Here is a 16542-nt window from a genome sequence, read left to right on the forward strand (position 1 = left end):
AGCATTTCTTTGTCCTAGGGCTTTGATGCTCCTCAATTCTCTGCCTTGATTTGAGAACTGCAAAGAACTGCTGACAATCTTACCTCCAGGTTTCAGCATCAACTCCTCACTAACAGACAGTTATGAACTCCAATCTGCAGCTTTCTTCCAGAAGTACCATGGGATATTTAATGTGTAAATCTGAGCAGATAGCACGTGCATTCCAGGTTCAGGAAACTTTCAAAAAAGGGCTTCTTGTCTGCCAGCATGGCAGGTCACATTTTCCTTCTATTGTTGGGATGAAGCCTGTATTCTGCAGCTGGAGTGCCAGTCACATTCCAGACATCACCATCAGGTACATATGGATTTCAAGTCAGTTAATATTCCTTACAGAAATCATCTTGCTATGCTGTTGTTTTGGGTTTGTTTTGCTTCTGGGCACTGTTTATGAGAGACTGTATATTTAGGATTGAATAGAGTCTTTGAGTGATTAGATCAAATTTAACTCTGCCTTAACTTTAGAAAATCTGTGTCAAAACCCACTTTTAGCTTTTAGTACTCACACCATCAATTTCAAATGAATAAACTGCCTATTTAAAAGTTCAGAAGTCAAGCCGCAGTCTAGTTTTGACCAGGGCAATGAAAACACCAGTATATGGATTATGGATAAAGAGCGTTGCAGAATTGATACACTCAACAAGAACTACATCACACATCTTTTGTTTTATGCCACTAAAATAGGAGACACAAGCCTATGGCAGAGCAGAAATGTATATTCACAGGGCATAATCACAATAAAAACATGACGTAAGGACAGCCAAGCTTTGCCAGTGGTTAGGTTGTCACTACTGCTGATAATATTACTACAGAAAACACTTTGAAACCTTTATGTCTTCTGTCACATACTCTCAAGATTTCTCATTATAAGTGACAGATGTTACTGGAAAGTGGAGAGGATAGATACAACAGTAAGAAAAAGGTTAAGTGTTTTCAACAGTAACTTCCAGCTATTACATTGCTCTTACCTGGCATAAGAAAATCTACCTCAATAAACCCTGTATGTCTAAAAATAAGCTTGTATTTTCCCTACGACTGAGCTGGAATCTGAGAAGAACGCCGTTTGATTTCCTGGATGAATTAGAGCCTTCACCTATTTTGCAATTTTAGAGGCTTTCTACTCTGCATGTGTGCTCCACATGTACTAGTTTTCACCCAAAGAACCAAAACCTTTTTTCAAACTTTTTCAAAATGAGTAACTCCATTGTTTACAGGCACAAAGTCAACAAGATTTTCCAGGATACTGAGAAGGAGCAACAGCTGGTTGCACTTCTTCTCAAACAATATTCATAAACCTGTAAGAATGTGAGATTATCATTTAAGTAGTTATAATGACATTTCTGCCTAGGGAAAAAAAACAAGAGTGCTGTTGCAGAATCCCCATTTTGTCATCATGCCTTTTTAGCACGTCTCTGAACATCCATGCCATCTTGAGTTGTCATCCAAAAGAGTAGACCCATTCATAAACATCAGTAACTTTTTATTACTTCTTTCAACTTTGTATAAACCAAATTAAAATTTAATATACATTACTCAATTTCTGCAGAAAGAAACCAATTTTTCAAAATATCTGCCAGAGGATTATCAATACAAAATCTCAGAATTGTCTTGAAACAGAATTAAATTACTGAAATTCTGAATGTTATTGGCAAGAAAGTCAGCCTTCTCCTGCAGCAAAGTCAGGATATTTACAAGTAATAACAAGCTAGCACTTGGTATTCACAGGGTTTCCTCATATATTTCCTAAGTTCTCATAGGCCTAGATGCCTTACCTTGATTAGACTTGCTAACCTTTTCTTTCAGAAACTGCTTTGTACAGCTAATAAGCTCCTAGGACAGAAAATGTAGCATGAGCTTCTGCCTGTCATAACCATCATGGTCTGTCTGTAACTAAAATTCAGTCATGTAGAAACCATGGCTTTGTCCAGCACACTAATTCTCAAGGGAGAATTTCTCTTGACATGCTAAGGTTTGAATCAGGTCACTTCAGAACAAATACTCTCATTTTCTAAACAAAAAGAGGGTACTATAAATACAGCAGTTTATTCAAAAAAGATGGTTTTACTACAAAAGGAGTTCCACAGTATTCAAACCTCCCTACTGTCAGAATAAGCTGGAGGGTTAAAAAAAAAAAAAAAAAAAGTCACTGCCAGAGACCACTAGACAGGTAAGAAAACAGTTTTTCTTTAGGAAAACAGTGGTTCAGCATTTTGTCATTTTCAGAGAATCCCAGCCTGCAAATGAAAAGGAAGGAAGTGTAAGGCCTGCGGGTTATTTTCTTTTTCTTTCAGCTCAAGCTAATATATATCTTGTCTGACTTAAACATTCATCTCCTAATCTAAACTCTTCATGCACACAAATGAATGATAGGAGAAAGTTGCACAGAAGCTTTTGCTGACATGGGAGTAGAATTCTCAGCCTCATTTTTTCATTAATTATAGCACTAAAGGCTAGAGTGAGCAGTCAGCCATCCTTGAATGGCAGATGACTAGGATGCAGCAGATATACTATCAGCACATATTTTCTGCTAATAAATACGCAGTAGCAAAGAGAATGCATAAACCAAGAGGGAAGGTCATCTACTGACAGAAACTGCTGAAGCTAAACTGACCTTTAAGATGCTGAAGAAATGACCTCAGGTCTTTTGTTACCTGAATAAAAACAGAATAGGTCCCACAAAGTGTACGTTTCAGCTCAGCAGCCACTTTAAGAAAACAGATGATCAACTGCAGTCCACTAAGAGTAATCAGAATAGAGAGTAAAATGATGCTCCATTCCACAGCATTAGCAGGTTCAGTACATTGAGACCAAGCAGAGTAATCTGTGAGGTATCTATCAGAAAAAAAGCAACATGAGGCAAATTAAATGTGACTTTTCCAATTAAATTTAAATACACATTATTTTACCTTTACTATTTAGAAAACACATACTATGCCTTATACGCTTAAAGTTTAGGGCTGTTCCTTCATTACAGTAGAGTAAGTCCTAGATAAGTTTGCCAAACTCAGCTGAATAAAGACTTGTTACAAAAAACAAAAAACACAATAAAGTTGTGTTCCTCAACTGCTCCATTAACTTCCCAGTATGACACCCAAATGTTAGAGAGATGTTTTTTTTTTTTTCCTCCCCAAAGGAAGAAGCCAAGTCTAAAGAAGGGACCGCCTTCCCTGATTTAATTTCAGCTTTTGATTATGTCTAGATGACATAAATACTGTGCAGAGAGTAAGAACACCCAAATGTCATCATTCTGACCAGTGGATGCAGCCTGGGTGGCAGAGCTGAGGTGTGTCACCATATGCAACTTCCAGAGCCACATTCGGCATTCTTGAGGAATGGTATGTGCCAGCTGTGCCCTTTTAATTGAGACATGCTACAGCCTGGCAGTACACTGCAAGAAGCTCTGTTAGAAGGACTTGCTCAGTGATGGTTATTTTCTAAACATTCATCATTTTGAAGACGTTGCTCAGCACATGGCCCTTTAAGTTAAAATCAAGCTTCCATTTTATGCACATGTATTTTCAAATGGGATGGTAAGGCTTGCAATACATATCAGAGACTGCAGGATGCATTTCAGGATGTAAAAAGAGAGCTGATTTCAGTCAGAGATGGTTATACCTATGTTATAGGAACCACTCCTGTTTAATGCTGAAGAAATGTGCCTATGATTCACTGAGTAATTTAATCCTCAGCACATGCACATGCAAGCAGAAGAGCCTGGTATCATCAAGCCTTGAAAAATTCAAGTCTTGTAAAACTTTGACTTTTTTTTAAAGGGAGAACGTAAAATCCTGTGGAAGCACCCCCACATTACTGATCTTATGAAATGTTTCAAGCTTCTGTAGTCTGAAACACTAACAGCACTTTGCTCAAGTGTTTTAAAAGATATTGCAGCTGTACACATAACCCTCCAATGATCAAACTGCAGACTTCATTGAGTTTAGGTGTTAAAGTGAAACTTCTTCAGTTATTAAATATTAAAATGACATTCATAATCTTTGAATGAAGAACTAGAGGAATTTGAGAGAATATTGTGGAAGTATACATCTACAGCACATCTAATCTTTTATTCTTTACTACATCAAAGTTGTGATCATCACAGATAAAGGTCGCTTGTCTCTACAGACCTCCAGGTCTGATCAGTAAAAAGATTCTTACCTTTAGGTTTTTATCATTAGGAGGCAAATACCTTTCTTTGAAGATTTTGCTGCTCACTGAACAACTTAAAAAGTCTTACAGTATAGGTTTTGTGTCCAAGAGACTGTGCCATTTTGTGTAAAATCCTGAGAGAATTTGTCTGACCATTGTTCTGATGAACAGTAGAATAAAGTAGTTAAAACTGATGTTTCTTACCCTCCAACAGTATCTTTGAAGATGTAATCCCATCCACTGGATGAATTGCAGAAAGGGCCTTGGATCAATCCCAAGGTAAAAATGATGCAACTGTATCCAGAGAAAGCAACTCCAAGCATGGCTAGCACAATTGAAATAAAACTCTGAAGAGGGAAAAATATTTCTGTATGAGAGCAGTCTCTACATCATATGTATTCACTCTCCCTGCCAACCTACTTCTTTGGGGTTGAATTTCACATGTCCCAGTCTTCACTACTGAGTGAAAAATACTAGGCAATGATCAGTAAGCATAAACTCTATCTTTACTCTGTCTGTGTAAGGCAGTTTCATAATATCAGTTAAGTACTCATGTTTTTTAAACTCACGTTCCTACAAAACCATATCCCAGAATGCAAGAGGAATACAAGCACATATTTAATATGTTTGCATCCCAGATATTGCATATTGAGTTGGTAATGGAAAAAAAAAAAACAACAACAACAAAACACAAAGAGATGGAACTATTTAGTCGGAGAACTCTGTTAGAACACTCCAGCCTTCTTATTTCATCTTGTTTCATTCTACAAAGATTTTTTTCCATCCTGAATATGCATCAACAGGAAAGAGCTGCCCTTTCCGTGACCTCTCATCCTGACTCAGAATCCTTCTCTATGAAAAGCAGCAGAACCAGAGCAGAGGAGGGGGAGGTACTAGAGACACAGGAGCAGGAAGCCATGTGGAACAAATGCCAGAGACAAGCAAAAATAAAAGACAGACTCACTCTGTAAGTTTTGTTACAGCTCTCACTTCGGCAGCACCGATAGAATGCATTACACTCCAGTGCTATGAGAATTACTGCCAACAGAAGAATCTGTAAGAGAACACAGTGAGTGAGATGACTGCAGCTGTAGTGAGACAAATTCTCTTCCTTACTAACACATGTGCTAAAAAAAAAAAAAGTCAGTAGTACGGTGAACGTCCATTTGCTTATTGGATTATTTAGACCTGATGCTAGAAGTTCAATAAAGAAGATCTGAGCTCCAGAATCACAAGCTGCCACTCAGAAAGGCACTCCTTTGAATAAGGAAAAATGAGCAGTGTTCCTGAAACAGTTCGGAAAAACAAAGGCGGCCCTGGATTTGTCACTTGAAAGGGCTGTTAGTAAAAAAACTGTAAGAAAAAAGAGCTAAGAGCTAATTCCAAAATATAATGGTTATATTTTGGAATATATATATATATAAGCAGCATTTTAGGTAAATCATTGTTTGGAAATACATAAGATGAGCCACCTGAAGCTTTGCTGATATTCGCACTTTTACTGCTGGGATGAGATCTAGCAAAACACGCTGGCTAAAGTCTAGCACTGTTCTCTCACAGCCAAGAGATGTGTTTGAGTACCAATCACTTCTGAAGCAGCTGGAACCCCTTCATACTCTACCAATCTCTCTCTTTCAGTTGGAGTATAGTGGGCCTTGGATCCTCTGTATCCTCAACTCTAAAACCCTTCGGATTGACCTTGAGTCTCCCCTGGGGCTTTCTGTCAGAGGCTCCAAGTGGGACCACTCTCCCCTGCTGCAGTGTAGAGCTTTTTTTTTTTTCTTTTTTTTTTTTTTTTTTTTTTTTACATCTTGTCCTGTCCAGACTGGCCCTAGGCTATATCATTACCTCCTGTGTTATTTGTTCAAAAGCTTGTTGTTGCTCAGAGACCCATGTGAAATGATTTCTCTTCCAGTACATTTAAATTAATGCATTGCAGGTGCTCAAGAGCTTCTCCCTGCTCCAATGCAGCCTGAATCAGCCCATGCCAAATGCTAGAACTACATTTCTACACCTGGGGCAGTTGATTCCAGGTGTACTGGACACCCCTCCAAACAAACTGCTTTAACATACTGCCTGTTTGTAACAGGAAAACATACATGCTAGTAATAGCTTGTTAAAGATCCACAGGCCAAAAATGTTTCAAAGTATGGATGTAGCTTTTGCAGTTAACTTTTTTCTGCTGAACTTTCCAACTATGTTTCTCTATTAAAATTCTTTGTGTGATACCCTCTTCCCTATGCTCAAAAAGTTAGGATTTCTTCTGTTTTAGGAAGAATACTCAATTACAAAAATAAAGTTTTTGTATCTCTCCCGGTTCAGCAACATCATAAAAACACATAAATCATGCACATTTGCCCTTTTCAAATACTGATTTTTGTTTACACACTTTTATTACTTTACTGTTTTCTTTTCCTGATCTTTATGAACCTGGCGAACAGCATGAGCAGTAGCCAACACCATATTATTACTGCAGATGAGCATATTACAAATGTAATGGGGAAAACACACCTACACCAGTCACAGTGAGACAATTCTCTGTATTTAGCCTAACAACAGTGACACTGTCAACTGCATCCACTCCTCTGTATACAGAGCTTAAAAACCTACAGACAGTTATGATAGGCTTTTACAGACCTTTGCTTTGCCTTGCTAAAGAGCTTTAATTCTACGTCCATAAAAGAACAAATCAAAATTGTGCATGACTCAGTAACACGAGTGTAAGTTAAACATAAACAAAAAGTAACAGGAAAAATAAATCAGCCTTGCAAAATCACACGTATGAAATAAAGTAGCAAACACAGCATGTCATTCAATATATTCACAATTTCTTCAGCTTGATCAAGTTTTTCCTGTAGTATTGCAAGAAAGAAATCCATACTTCCTTTAGAAGTGTAAATCATCTCACTGCACAGTAACTGAATATGACATACAGTTCTACTGCAAATAATTAAAGATCCATAAAGCAACACTTACCATCACACCTGAGAAACAGATGCCTTCAAAATACCACACGTAGTTGGGATGCTGGTAACTAGCAACATATGAAGCATTCCCATTAGGGAAGTATAAAAGGATATTAACAACAATGCTCCAAAGCGCGAGAGGGACCAGCAGACAGCTCAAACAGCTTCCACATGTTTCTAAAGCCATCTCTCAAGAATATTAGAAGTTTTGCTCTTCTAAGCTAAAGAAGATTACAAGGTTTCAAATACAAAAAGTGTTCTGACCTCCTGTTTGATTCAGTCACTTCATACAACTCCACTGCTACAGAAGTGTTTAATTGTTGGTAGAACAGACAAATTCTATTTGTCTATTTGCCTAAACTACCCGTCCTTTCTGAACATATGTCTTTAAGTAGCAGTTTCCCTTCTCAAAGATCCTCCTTAATGATCCTCCTAATAAAATACGTCTACAAGTTACACTCAGGAAGGAACATAAAAAAAAATCTCACTTCCTAGTGACCGCTTAGAAACACACTCGTCCTGTTGAAATGGATTCCTGTGCAGCTATTCTGCAGCATAATGCAAACGGTTCATCATTACTATAGCAATAATTTTTTCTGACCTTACATGGGCTGTTTGATGGATGTCAAGCATCTGCACAAAAGTCCACATTGCCTCAAAGTTCATGCAAATATTGGCCTAAGAGCAATAGCTATTACTATTAGAAAATTGTAGCAACACAAATCTAAAGGAAACGGAGGTCCCTTCAATACTCAACTGCACACACGGGCTCCCATGGAGCCCAGCACTGGCTCCTGACGCAGGTATCCCTTCAGAAACACTAACTTGAGTCTCGGGCACAACACAGGGCACACACAAGCCCGAGCAACACCAGCTTGAAACTGCCAGGCAGATATAATCACATTTTGTTATTATTTTCAGCAGAATGATGAACTGTCTGATGAGATAAATCCTGCTATTTTGCAGTGTTTTATTCTGTACTTACACTTGAGCATGTATGGTTACAGATCTGACCTAAGTACACGACAAAAGGTCTGGCTGCTTTTTGAAATGCATTTGTGGCTCTGCACTGTGAGAAGCAGGAGCCAGGCACTTTCCTCATTTTCATTTGTCATTGTTCTGACAGCCTTATGCAACTAAGCATCCATTCCAGTACAGCAGAACCAGAGCTGTTTGAATGTCAAAGCACAACACACACCTTCTTCTCTTGCCCTGGTAAGTTATCAGAAAAGTAATTAAAGATCAAGCTTAATGTTTACTTAACAGGAAGTTCAACATTAGAGAAAAAAAAAGGGGGGGGGGGGAAATCTTTTAGAATCAACGATGTCATTTTTTATATATTTCCCAAGGAAACAGGCATGGTGGTACTCACACAACTGCACCATTTTTTTTTTCCTATCTATTTTTGTGACTCTCCCTTTCTCACTTTCTTTCCCCCAAGAGATTCACTTTAAAGCCCTCAGATGTTACCCTGAAGTTCTTCCCATATTTTCTCTTTATTCCCTGATCACTATGGGCACATTTTCAGGCCCCCCTCTAACTGGAACCAGTGACAAACCTTCCCCAGCACACTCACAGATATGGTATCAGTACTGTGCCTTACTGCTAATGGAAAACAGCTGAATTAAAAGCAGGCACATCAGAACCCAGGATTGACTTTTACCACTAGACTCATAGTTCATTTAGTAGGTCAAAATCTTTTCTTGTTTTTTTTTCTTCCTAAAAGCAAAGGCCTGAATTACTACTGAGTGGGCAACTTCCCATAGCAATGTGCTCTGTTTAGAAGAAACTCACTAAGAAAATGACACCTGAAATTGCATCCATTCTAGTGTACCAACACACCGCATGACTTACTTCATATTTAAACTGAGCTCTGCAAATGTCACATCAAAGAGTGTTTTGCTGCCACACTGCACTGCCAGAACAGGACACCACCATTTTACACCAAGTATTAAGCAAGCCTGGCAATTAGTCTCTCAAATATCTTAAGTGCTGCAAGAGCTGGATTCCTGTTGCTTGCCAATATCCATGAGTCCATGCAGAGCTCATTACTGAAAACCCTTTGTTGACTTTGGATGAAGGACTGTACTGCTAACCTAAATGAATCTAACCCCAAACAACTGCTTTTCTACAATGTAACTAATAAAATTCCCCAAGCTCAGCTATTAGGCATTGAAGGAATTCAAGCAGCTTATTTTAACAATAGCAACATAAACACTGAGTGGTGACATTAGTGGTGCTACCAGATCTGAGCTACAGCTTTAGTTCTAAATTCTCCCCTAATCATTCTGTTCATTGGCATGCCTAACCTAGCTTCAGTTCCTTAATTAGTTACGTGTACCAGAAACACAAGTAATAACTATGCAAGTGCACAGGTAAAATCTTTAAATTTTCTGGGAATTATACCATATTCCATCATATTTTGTCCTCGTCCTCCTATCCTTCATTTCATACCCAGTTTAACCTTGCAGATCTTCTTTCAAATGCTTTTTCATATACAAAGACATCATACTGTACAGCAACAAGGCACTGAGTGTGCATACATGCACCTCTTCTTTCCCACAGTAGTGCAAGACAGGGATAAATACAGAGAGCAGAAGCTATACAAAAGCGTGCCCTCACCTAATTCTGCATACTTCATGTATGAGTGAGTGGTATTGCAAGAACTACTTGTTTGTGTTTAGAAACTCAGCATTCCTCCTATTGAGGGGTTGTTTTTTGATTTCTTTTTGCTGCCACAGACCTGTGCGTGCAATTTCCCATTTTCAGTTAACTTCCTTTAACAGAGAAAGATCAGTAGGTGACAGACTTGGACAGGAGGAGAGAGTGAGGAAAAACCTCAAGTTTCTGGCTACTTTTAAAGATCACTCTCCTAGTCAAAAGTAGGACTAAATATGCACTGACACCTATAGGAAATTCTTTTTCCCCCACAAACATAAATTAACTTGTCCATTTTCATATAAGACATTATCTGCTAGATTCCAAAGTGGAGAAGTAATGGTAGCCAGTCTCATTTTTTTTTTAAACCAACATCATGTTTTGTTCTTTCTTGAAAAATGCCACTCCCAGCAGTACACTGACCTTCCCAGTAATGCTGTTGGCAGCATATCATTCAGGTTTACTTTACTATGGGGTAAAACATTTGCTGCAATTTCCTGCAAAATAAACTTCAGACTCTTGCACTGGGTCTTTGGATACAGGGTCCAGGTCCCTCATTGGTCAAGTGTAATATTTCAAATTAGTCTAGTGCTGCTGGTCTGAATTTGAACTATAGTGCCATGCCTGGGGGCAGGCTGGAAACAAGAACTCAGACCCATGCTTTTTTGTTTCAAGACTAGGTAGGTAGTCAAGAGGTAAGCACTGCTCGTTCAGTCTTTAAACTCCTTTACTCACATCTCTTACTCTGACAGTATCTGCTGAATGGAAAAAGGAGGTTGTAACTTCACAGGATCACAGGGTTGCCAAGGACTTCTGCAGGTTATTCAGACTAACCCCCCCTTCCAAAGCAGGCTCCCTACAGTAGGTTTCACAGGAAAGCCCTCAGGGGAGTTCTGAACACCTCCAGAGAAGGAGACTCCACCACTTCTTCAGACAACTTGTTCCAGTGTTCTGTTACCCCTGAAGTAAAGAAGTTCCTCCTGAGTTTCGTATTTATGCTCTATGCCACCATTATATCTTCCTCAAGATATAGATCAAGAAAACAGCTACAGCACAGGCAGAAACACTGACAGTTGCTGGGTAATTTTAATACAAACCCATACTTGAAACAGGAGCAGCTTAGAGAGATCCACATTTTTTTAATATCCTAATACTTTTCCAGTTCTTTAAAAGCAGAAGTTCATTGTTGCCCCTGGACATCCATATTTTACTGTTGTTTTATTTGTTACTCCAGTTGAGAATTCATTTATTTCCAGAGCAGACAATAGTTTGTTTGTTTCAACATCAGAATGAAAAATGCAACTTTATTGGGAAAGCAGCCTGAAGCACAGAGCTGTTGTGTGAGTACAAAAAGGAAAAAAAAAAAAAAAAAAATCTTTATCGATCCCAATTGTCTATACTTCTATGAAATGAACCAAAGCAGCTTATTTTATCTTCAGATGCAGGCAGGTCAGTGAAAAATATGCATATGAATTCAACAACAGAGCCCTAGGTCAGTTAAATTGGTGGTCACAACACAGTTTGACAACAAAGTGTGCATTTCAGTATACATACAATACTTAAGAAACCAAAAACACAACACAACACAGGACACTTAATGCACCACGCATATGCGCCAACTTCAACCCATTTTCTTGTTTTCTAGCAAGAAAGCGTCTGTGAGGGAAACAAAAAGAAACAAACACATATTAAGTGGAAGAATACTAATATTGTATCTGACTGTAAGAGCCACAATTAACCCAAGCAGATCTAGAGAGCCACAGCACAGCATTGTAAACTCCAGTAACAGCACAGAAGACAGGAAGCAGAAGACAGTAATGCTTTCAAGGTGCCACAACATTCAACCATGTCAAATCAAAACATAAGATGCTCTTGGCCATAACATGCACATGTTAGAAATCATATCACTTTCATACCATAAGGCAATTCCAACGCTACATCTATGAGACTGCAATGCTACAGTATGATGGAAAGCACAGCAACAATAGTGGGGTAGCAAAGTCCTATGCTGCAGCAACTGAGCAAGAGCCCAAATGCAGCAGCTGTGGGCACAGAAACAAATGAAAAAAAAAATTGCTTACCCTTGGAAGGCCTCAGGTATGCAGGCATCCCCAGCAAGAGATACCCTCCCCTCTACTGCCAGCCCTTAAATGAAGTCTGGGAAGGGATGGATCCTGGCTCCAGCCCTTCCAATCACTCAGTACACTGCATGCACCTGAGATCCTCTGGGCTGGCCACCAGGTGCTCCATCACTGCTTCAAGCTGTGACTCAGTATTTCCACTACAGACTGATTTTAACAAAAGTCTCATAGTGTCTAACAAGACGCTAAAGAAACTAGCATCTTGAAACTAGCTATAAATTTCCCCTTCCTCACTCATAAAAAACAAAAACATACAAAAGCAAACCTTCAAAAAGTCCTTCAGATCTGTCTGTCAGCTTTACTGTGTATGTGCAGTTTAATTCCTTCTCTTACCCCACATCTACTAAGCAAGGTTTTTGCTGCAGTTTTTATTACATATGACACACGCATATACTCAGTAGTCTATCTGCTGCTGTGAGCAAACTATGAGGCTAAAGTAATACAGCTAGAGGAAGCAACCTGCCACAAAACTCTCACACTGCAATAATGGCTTAGGCTACAACAAAGATCCCTGCCAGTCTCAGATACATATTTTTGTTGTATCACCTACACAGTGCTGATGACCATATATACCATAGTGTACATGTGGTCCTTCCAGTTCACGTGAAGACTAACTTCCCTGCAGACAGCTGAGCAAATAGCTAAATGCATGTAGTCAAATACTACATGAAAATGCTGAACACAACAGGGTCACATTAAAAAAATATATAAATTATATACTTGTTGCTGCTTAAGAATGCCAGAAAAACAGCTGCTAAGCCTCTGCAGTTCTATCAGTAACAATATTCTTTAACTCTCTACTAACTGAAAAAATGGCTTACCTCATCACTGCCGCAGCACAGTCTACACACTCCTCCAAGAATACCATTGATTATCTGTATGGAGCACAGGATGAACTCTATTCCTCCCAACACCAAAAGAATGGAAAAGAGAGTGACATTCCACTGCACGATGTTTTGAGGTTCTTGACATTTAGACCACTCATTATAATCCAACAAGTACCTGTACACATCAAATGAAAGTATAGTAAAATTGTGTCAGATTAGGATGCTGACAATACAATAGAAATAAACTTCATCTGGTATGCAATTGCATTAAGGATAATCACTCTAAGAGGGAATACAAAACGTAAGGGTTCGTTCCATGCAAATCCTGCTCTGTTTAAGTATGTGTTGAACTATGAATCACACATTTTGGTTAAGTCTTAATTTCCATTAAAACATCTGATTTAGAAAGGCAAAATCTTCTACTATTGATCAAAGTAAGATACAATGCCAAGATAGTTGAAAGAGCAGAACAACTTCTTGAAACAAACACAGAATTTTCCAGGATAGGCCTTTAAGGCAGCAGCTACTGATTTGAGGCCAGTGGGTCACTTCATTTTTTGCGCTGCTGCCTCTGGGCCTTCACATGCCTAATCTGCACTAGTCACACACAGAATAAATTCAGAGGAGTACTGGAGTAGATTCCAGCAGCTCCTCCTCTGATGGCTCAAGCACTGATGAGCCATGAGCAAGGAATTAATTCAGCTCTTCTATATTCATCCATAATTTGAGAGGGATAGGGGAGAAGGAATGCCTCTTCTCAGAAGGGATGCTACTGAAATGTAAAATTCCAAATCTCTGCTGCAAAGGATCCTGATGTGGCTCAAGGTTCCCTCAAAGTCCTAAAAGAGAGCATCTTAGGCTCACATGAACTGTATGTGGTACACAGATATATTTGCCTGCATATATTGAGAGAAAGAGACCTATACAAGGTAGTATTTTATTAACAGCATAATTCAATTACTTCCAAGTATCCTTGATCAGCTTGTATTAAGAGCACCGTTTTGCACGTCCTTCAGATACTTAATGTCACAACTTATCAGCATATTCAGATATGTAAAACTGAAGATTTAAATTTATTTTGTTTTAAACTACAGCAGTGTGAGCAACTGTGATCCCATCTGTTTAGCTAGCAAATAAGGAGCATAAACTTATGGATGGATCTTGGTATGTCGTTACTGAATATTGCTGGAAGGCTCAGGACTAAAACAAACACCTTGTGTACATGCAGCAAGATGTAATGCACTGACAAACAGACAACTTACCCTCCAGAGGATTCAGTGAAAGGATAAATCCAGTTTCTTTCTACACGAGTAAAACAATATGGTCCCTGAGACAAGCCCAGTGCTGAAATGATTATGCAGTACCCAGAGCCAAGAATCCCAATGCAGGCTGCCAGAACTGAGGACAGCATCTGCAGGGCAAACACAGACATGAGAGTTGAGCACAGCTTTCTCAGTGTCCTGAGGGCTGTCTGGGACTGCAGTGTGAAGGCTTACTTACCGCACAGCTTTTCCCGCAGTTCTTATGGCCAAAGCACCCGCAGCAGTCATCATCGTGAAGTCCGATGAATACTGCAGCTGGAATGAGCACCTGGGTATGGGGCAAACAAAGCACACTGCTCTCTATTCTGTTTTATTACACAGACAAGGTAGACAAAACACAGTATTCACGCTGCATTCACTTGCATTGCTTGTTGGCAGCGCTGGGGTGCCTGTATAGGTTATCCAGTTTACATTTATTTAACACAGTAGGAGTCTCACTACTCATCTTAGTAGTACCAACAACAGGATAGGTATAGTTCTACTTATACTTTGTGCATAAATAGCACTTAAGTGCACAAAGAGCCAGTTGATTAAGATCATGTTGTGGAATTAATGTAGCTTGAGATGCTTTAACTTTAAAATGTTGTTGCTCTCCCTAAAGGCTGTATACAGCAAACAAAAAGCTTTAAAAAAAAAGAAAAACCAGAAACCCTTCATTTACTTTCTGCCAAAAGAGAACTACATGATAAGTCTCTGAAATAATTTTCCTTAAAACACCAGTGAAGTTTCCAGAGACCACTTACTGAAGTGTAGTTACCATTGTCTGCGTGACAAATATCCTAACCAACTCAGGCAAACATCTCACTACAGACATCTAGCTTTTTCTAGGACTTTACATTCACAAAATTTTCAGAGACAGAAGAGCAAAGCAACAAAGCAGACACCATCCAGAAATTTTGGCATAAAATCAAGAAGGAGAAACAAACACAGAGCTGATTAAACAAAGTATACTCCCCACCAGCAAAGATAGGATTTAATAATACTTTACACTTATACAAAGGCATCACCATCACACCCAGAAATACCTCAGAAAACCATAAAGAAAGAGTAAAGTGAGCAAACACCACAGAATTACTTAACAAGACAGAGCAGAGTCACATACTAGTCACAGCCTTTACTAAAACCATTTTCTAAGCCCCACTGCTTCAGGTGCAGAAGAGCAAGGGCAAGAGTGTGTTTGAGAAGTAGCTCCATCAATTAATTTCACTGGGATTAGCTTGTGTGGAAAATCAGTCTTTTTAAATTTCAATCTAGCTTCTGATAGGGCTGTAACACAGCTTGTAAGCACTTCTCACAAGGCAGTTTTATCATGCAGTGGTTTTCAACCTGTGATTTGCTGATGCCTTGGGACTAAGAGGACTGCTAAAAGTGAATGAAGAAGGAAGCCTAGATTTAGAGAACTTAAACATGCTAAATTCCACTCTGCAAAATTGAAAAGGTAGAAAACAATTGCTTAAGATTAAACAGGCTCTTACAGTGAACACACTTAGTTCTTCATCCTTGGCTAATGCTCTAATGTAAAGCTCTGCTAACTGCTATTTGATTCCTCTGAATAAAGACTAAAACAGAAAAACAACTGTTGTCTTACCACATATTACAGATCACACAGTTAGGAAATGTAATTAAATACTAGTTATCTATGGACATTAAAAAGGAGAATAGCTGACTAATAGAATAAAAATGTAAGATTTAATCCTTTAAATAAAAACATCCCTCTGAAAGGTCTGGTACTGCATTTGGGGTCTACAACTATATCCTAATTCTCAGCTCAAAAGTCATAGAGATTTATAGGTATGACAATTAATAGTAACTAATAATACTATGGTGCAATGTAGCTGATTTTTTTTTAATACAACTCCAGAGATTCCCACTGACAAGACATTCAACAAATAAATTAATGCAGTGGTAAAGAAACAGTAATACCAAGTAACTTCAAAATAAACTTGCAAGAATGTACTAGCTTGTTACTTACCAAAAGGCCTCCACCTAGAATGCCATGAAGGCATTCCACATATTTGCTGAGATGATGCTCAGAAGCAAATCTTGTTTCTCCATTGGGAAAATAAAGTAAAATGTTGGCAACAATGCTGAGCAGGGCAAGGATGAGCAACTTACAACCAATACACCTGGCACACCTTCCAAAACACATCTCCACAGCTTCTCAAATACTTCTTCACTAGTTCAATCCAACCTGTCTCATATTTATCCACACCTAAAAGAAGATCAGTCTTTATTCTCACCTCCTTAAATACTCAAGGTTACCTAGCTACCTGGATGACGTTTAAAATGTCGTAATGACTATCATTCCCTCATTGTCAAGTCAGGGAACAAGGACAGCAGAATGTCATCACCCACTTTAAATGAAATAATTGTTGACAAACCAAACGCAATCAAGGAAATACTGAATGCTAGGTAACTTCACTTTAATACATGATGCATGACATGA

The 16542-nt window shown here is 38.7% G+C and overlaps 2 protein-coding genes across 3 annotated transcripts in view; both read right to left on the reverse strand.

Moving 5' to 3' along the window:
• Nucleotides 1–1565: 1565 nt before the first annotated feature.
• Nucleotides 1566–7776, reverse strand: TM4SF18 (transmembrane 4 L six family member 18). 2 transcript variants are annotated; one of them, XM_090147547.1, is made up of 5 exons: nt 7159–7776; nt 5147–5236; nt 4387–4529; nt 2648–2868; nt 1566–2270 (listed from the first exon to the last, which is right to left on the reverse strand). In XM_090147547.1, the coding sequence occupies exons 1-5, from the start codon at nt 7333–7335 to the stop codon at nt 2239–2241; spliced, it is 663 nt and encodes a 220-aa protein (XP_090003673.1). In that variant the 5' UTR covers nt 7336–7776; the 3' UTR covers nt 1566–2238. The 2 variants fall into 2 exon arrangements, with proteins under 2 accessions (XP_090003673.1, XP_031459466.2); XM_031603606.2 differs by having other exon boundaries at nt 1573–2270; nt 2688–2868; nt 7159–7743.
• A 694-nt stretch (nt 7777–8470) lies between these two features.
• Nucleotides 8471–16542, reverse strand: part of LOC149916638 (uncharacterized) — a gene marked incomplete at its 5' end in the record, with an annotated part of 37929 nt that continues 29857 nt past the window's right edge. Inside the window, 4 exons of the mRNA XM_090147786.1 lie at nt 8471–11462; nt 12769–12949; nt 14037–14185; nt 14275–14364. Coding sequence (XP_090003912.1) covers nt 11448–11462; nt 12769–12949; nt 14037–14185; nt 14275–14364 — 435 coding nt within the window. The remainder of the gene's footprint in view (nt 11463–12768; nt 12950–14036; nt 14186–14274; nt 14365–16542) is intronic.

Source organism: Phasianus colchicus, chromosome 10 (genome assembly GCF_987193195.1).
Source record: "Phasianus colchicus chromosome 10, bPhaCol1.hap1.1, whole genome shotgun sequence".
NCBI classification, from domain to species: Eukaryota; Metazoa; Chordata; class Aves; order Galliformes; family Phasianidae; genus Phasianus; species Phasianus colchicus.